This window comes from Malania oleifera, chromosome 5 (assembly GCF_029873635.1).
Source record: "Malania oleifera isolate guangnan ecotype guangnan chromosome 5, ASM2987363v1, whole genome shotgun sequence".
Lineage (NCBI taxonomy): Eukaryota > Viridiplantae > Streptophyta > Magnoliopsida > Santalales > Ximeniaceae > Malania > Malania oleifera.
In genome coordinates this window covers 11,170,646-11,176,381 of record NC_080421.1, presented here as the reverse complement: position 1 = coordinate 11,176,381, position 5,736 = coordinate 11,170,646, and the positions used below count along the sequence as shown (strand labels likewise).

General features: G+C 34.4%; 1 protein-coding gene across 1 annotated transcript; it reads right to left on the bottom strand.

The window, feature by feature from the left end:
• Positions 1-212: 212 nt before the first annotated feature.
• Positions 213-1,106, bottom strand: LOC131155834 (uncharacterized). The gene has a single exon (XM_058109280.1). The coding sequence runs from the start codon at positions 1,104-1,106 to the stop codon at positions 213-215; it is 894 nt and encodes a 297-aa protein (XP_057965263.1).
• Positions 1,107-5,736: the final 4,630 nt, after the last annotated feature.

Below are 5,736 nucleotides of genomic sequence, written 5' to 3'. Positions count from 1 at the left end.
AATGATAAACTATTTGATTTTTCATGAAAATCGAACTTAATTGTACTAGAGTACTTAGACAACTAAATAACTACAATTTAAGAAACATCACCCTATATCCAAAAACAATAAATAAATAAATAAATAAACAAAAGGGATTATTAAATAATTGATCAAATTAATTAATTCAAATTGGTGATAGGCATGATCATCTGATTTGATCTGATCTGATCTCATCGATCAAAAGGGCCGGTTGGATCAAGCTGCTTGCAGAGGGCAAGGTAGGTGAGGTAAAGAACCCGGTCCTTGGCGCCGGTCCGGTGGTGGTCCGTGTGCTTGCAGAAATACTTCAGCTGCTCCAAAGTGCAACACCCCAGCATCTGCCCCAAAAGCAAAAACAGCCAATTGATGTCCTTCTTTCTCTCCGCTATCACCGGCTTCACGCTGTTCTCCTGCTCGCAGAACCGGCAGTTCGGCAGAACCGGGCTCATCCAGACCGGCGGCGCCCGGTCGTGCATGTTGGCCTTGTTCTTCGCGATGAATGACCCTACCTCCATGAACTTCTCTTTCAAGTCGAACTCTATCTCGTACACCCTCTCGCACCGCTTGCACTGCACCTCGCCGCTCACCCTCGCAATTGGCTTCGCCAGCAGGTAGCTGAGGCTGTGCACCCGCGCCCGATGCGCCGTGGCCCACGGGTACGGCGGCGGGACCGGGCCCCTCTTTCGCAGTTCTCGGGCGGAGTAGGCTCGGGGCCGCCGCATACGCGTCCCCCGAGAGGATGCCCCAGCAGTTGCTGCAGTTGCAGTTTCTATTGGGGCGGGGGCGGGGGCGGGCTCTTGTGGGGGCGTCGCGGCTGCCGGAGTGTGCGGCGGAGGGGAGGGAAACGACGTTGGGAAGAGAGGGTGGGTGTGGGCGAGCTGGAGGGGCAAGTGGGGCTGCTGCGGCGGTGGGTGGACAGGGGAGAGCGGAGGATGGCGCGGCAGCGGAGAGGGGAGGCGGCGGCGGCGGGTGGGATGGAGGGCGAGGGTTAGGGAGAGGTTGAGGAAGTCGTCGTCGTCGTCGTCTTCGAGGTCGTGGTCGTCTTCATCACGGTGGTGGTTGATGAGTTTTCGCTTTCTGTCCATTTGATCTTTCATGTTTTCTTTGCTCTGCATGCGAGGGGAGGAAAGTGCAGGAGGGGGAGAGAGAAGAGTGAATAGAAAAGGATGAAGACAGTATATATATCTTAAACTAAAAGATTTCGTGAAGAAGAAGATGATAAGATGAGATGTCTTTTAAAATTTGATGTCTTTCAAAATTTGAATGACCGTTCAAATTCTTAGTTTGTTTAGGATTCTTAACTAGTTTGTTTTAATTTGCATTCTATTTTATCGTCTAGAAATGATAGAAAAATCTGCAAGAAGCACTTAAATTGGTTAAGCCTCCTGCATGCATGCTATTCAGAAGACAATATTGGTCTTCAGAAAAAAAAAAAACATATTACACTATTGGTCTTCAAATTAGAATGAATAATGTATTTAATTGTGTAATTTGTCATTGCATTTACTTCTAATTAATATATAAAGTCTATACTCCTATTAATGAACAAATTATGATGAAAATAATATTATTAATTAAATTTAAAATTTTAATTTATTTAATAGTTATGTTCAATTTGGATTTGAATTATAATAACTGACATATCATAAAAATATTAATATTTTTAATTAAAAATTTAAAGGATAGGTAAGGAGTGAATAGAAAAGGATGAAGATAGTGTGTGTGTGTGTGTATGTATATATATATATATATCTTAAATTAAAAGATTTCGTGAAGAAGAATATGATAAGATGAGATGTCTTTTAAAATTTGATGCCTTTCAAAATTTGAATGACCGTTCAAATACTTAAATTGGTTAAGCCTCCTGCATGCATGCTACTGAGAAGATAGTATTGGTCCTCAAAAAAAATAATATATAACAGGGTTGGTCATCAAATTAAAAAGAATAATGTATTAATTATGTAATTTGTCATAGCATTTACTTATAATTAATATATGAAGTATATACTCGTATTAATGAACAAACACTTTTTGCCTCAAGAATTAATTTAATAAGTGTTGGTAATAAGTATTAAACTAAAAAAAAATTTTGATCGTATTTAACATAATTACATAAGTTGTATTTGGGAAATTCTGGATCTAATGCGAATCCAACTACAATTAATGTTTCTATGTGCAAGATTTATGCAGCCAGCATGCCTATTCTCAAGGTATAAAATTTTCTCCATCATACAATAATAATTCTAAAAAAAAAAACACACAAATAGATGTCACAGTTTCAACGCTTGAAGAGTTCTGCCTTAATGGCTAATAATAATTAATAAGATGTTTAAGTTATTTAATTGATTGAACAATGACCTATGCAACAAATGCATAGTGGGGTCATGACAGTTGCATTGTCATTCAAATAAACAAAGTTAAACTTTGAAATTCCAATGGGTTGGCCGAATGCACCATGGGGTCAGCAATAATGACTCTTGCACACTCATGTGCGCTAAATAGTGCTCTGAACAATTAATTTGAAATTGCAATTGGAAATTTGAGTTGAAATTGTAACGCACACTGAAATTGCACAATTATAGCAACTGCAATTGGCAAAACCCCAAACAGAAAAACCGAACTCCTTAGTCACATTCTGTCGAGCACCTAAAGCCCAATCAGCTGAACAATTCATACCATAATCAAAACAAAGAGTAACAAAATCATCGTCATCAATGGTAGACATTTCGCAGATCTCAATCTCAAACTTCAATCTGCCACTACACTCACAACCTTTTGTTCAAAAAATCCAACATGGGACTCATGGATCAATTGGGATACAATCGAATAATCTGAGTTTATAAGCACCACAGATAACATAGACGACACGAAAATAGTCTGCGAAATCTATAACATTGCACACTCACCTGCAGTTCCCTTTGCCGCATATGATCGAACATTTGGTGCATACACATCCAAACCCTTTGAAACAAATCCATCCTGAACCGATTTCAAATCCTAACTGATATTGAAAATACCAGAACTTACATCTTTAACCCCAATGAAATCAAAACTACAAGAACCTATTGAATTAAACAACCAACCCAACATCATAAATTACCAAATTGTTACTAAAGATATAGCCCAAAAGATTAGCACAGCTCATTAGGAAAAGAAGAATCGGCCCAACTGATAAGCAACGCTTGTTAGGCTAGAAGGATGCCCAAAAAATGAGGACAGCTCATTAGGCAAGGAAGAATCGACCCAACTGACGAGCAACGCTCGTGATGCCAAAAGACTGCCCAAAAATGAGCACAGCTCATTAGGCAAAGAAGAATCGACTCAACTAATGAGCAATGCTCGTGAGACTAGAAGACTGCCCAAAAAATAAGCACAACTCATTAGGCAAGGAAGAATCGACCTAATTGACGAGCAACACTCGTGAGGCTAGAAGACTCTTCAAAAAATGAGCACAGCTCATTAGGTAAAGAAGAATTGACCTAACTTACGAGCAACGTTCGTGAGGCCCATAAATAGCCCAAAATATGACCACAGCTTATTAGGCCAAAAACGACAAAAAAGAATAGCATGACTCATTAAGCCACAAGCAGCCCAAAATGCCTCAAGAAGAGCTGCTCGACAAAAAATAAATAACAACAAAAACTTTCAAATTTTGGAAGCCAGCTTAAAAAATTCAAACCTAAGGGGAGCAACTGATATACCCCAAATATATCACCTACCTAAAAGAGATCAGAGCACAGCATTATGAGGGCAGTTACTGCCCAAGTCAACTGCTCGACCAGCGCAACTGACTCCCACCTTATAATAAGCAGAGCGATTCACTCCAACGAGGTAAGAACCGAAGCGATTCACGCCAGCACCATAACTCGCCAATAAATGACATTACACCCTTGGGTCAACCTCCGTCACTATAAATAGGGATTTGGAGAAGAGGCTAGGGTATCTCATCCGAACACACTTTACTGTTGCATAAAAACCTCTCAAGCCCGTCCCTTACTTAGGCATCAGAGAGGTCCCCCAGAGTACACCCCGGGTCCTCCAAACCACTTTTATTTGTCTCTTTTCAGGTGGTCGTGATCATGGATCGATTCGTGAAGATTGTTCAATTTTTGGTTGCAATAATGTATATTTATAACATGTTACTATCATATAAATTATGATGAAAATAATATTATTAATTAAATTTAAAATTTTAATTTATTTAATAGTTATGTTCAATTTAGAATTGAATTATAATAACTGACATATCATGATATAAAGTAAAATGATATATAGTTAATTTTAAATAAAAATATTAATATTTTTTAACTAAAAATTTAAAGGATAGGTATATTAATTTTCTAATTAAAATTTAAATATTTTATATTAAATAACTAATAGAATATTATTTATTAATGAACAATAATTTTGTTATTAATGTATATTTATAACATATGATTATCACATATATTATGTTAAAAAATAATATTAATAACTAAATTAAATATTTTATTTTATTTAATATTAATTTAAATTTATAAGTGGTCCTCTTTATTCATTCCATAATTTAATTATATTTCATTACTAATTAATAGGTTATAATGCATAGTAAAATAATATTTAGTTAATTTTTATTAATATTTAATGTTTTTATTAAGTAAATACAACATCATATTATTTTTTGATTGATAATAATCTTGTTATAATTTATAATTATAACCTTTGATTATCATATTAATATTATTAATTAAGTTAGTATTTTAAAATTTAAAATTTAAATTTAAATTAATAGATGGTTCTTCTTTTTCATTTCAAAATTGACTTATGTTTCATGAATAATTAATATATTATAATGCATGATAAAATAGTATATGATTATCTTTTAATGTATTTTTTACATTATAAAATAGCTACTAAAATTTTTTATATTTACAAAATTGACTCTGTCAATGAATAATGTCACTTAAAAGTGATCAAAAAGTTATTTTATATTACCCTTTAAAATTTATTTAAATATTTTTCAAAAATGTGATTTCGACATGTTGTAGTACAAGCCAAATGCCATTTTTTTTTTTTTTAATAAATGTGTTTATTAATTTTAAGTGATAAGTACTAAAAACATTTTTTTTTAAAGTGCTCTCAAATGGGGGTTAATCCAATTAAAAACTCCTAATTATAAAGAATGATTTTTAAAGTGTTTTTAATTAGATTGAATTGTGAATCATAATGTCATACGAGTTGAAAATATGAGTAAAATAATGGGTTGAGAGTGCAAATTAACAACCCAACATAGCTCGACTCAACCCAAGTATATATAAAAGGAAAAAGTGAAATGGATCAAAAAAAAAAACAGAGCAAAAGACTGCACATTGTACTTCTTGTTCGGAGTCTAAGGTTTTGGTAGTATTTTTTGTTTAATCTTTAAATTTTAAATCATTAAACACTAAACTCACTTGCATATGTTTCGTAAAATTTCGATCTCACTAATACCTTTTCAAATTATTTACTTTTTTAAAAAAAATAAATTAAAATCATCAACTTATCCCAATCCACTCAAGCATCAAATGAATTAAAACCAATCCAAAAAATGTATCCAATATAGTTCAACTTAATTATTACCTAATTTGCCCAACCAATGAACAATCCTAGTTAAAGATAAGTGTGTGTGTGGGTGTGTGTGTAATACTCTCATTTTTAATTATTTTTTCTAAAGTTGGTTTTTTTTAATAAGGTAAA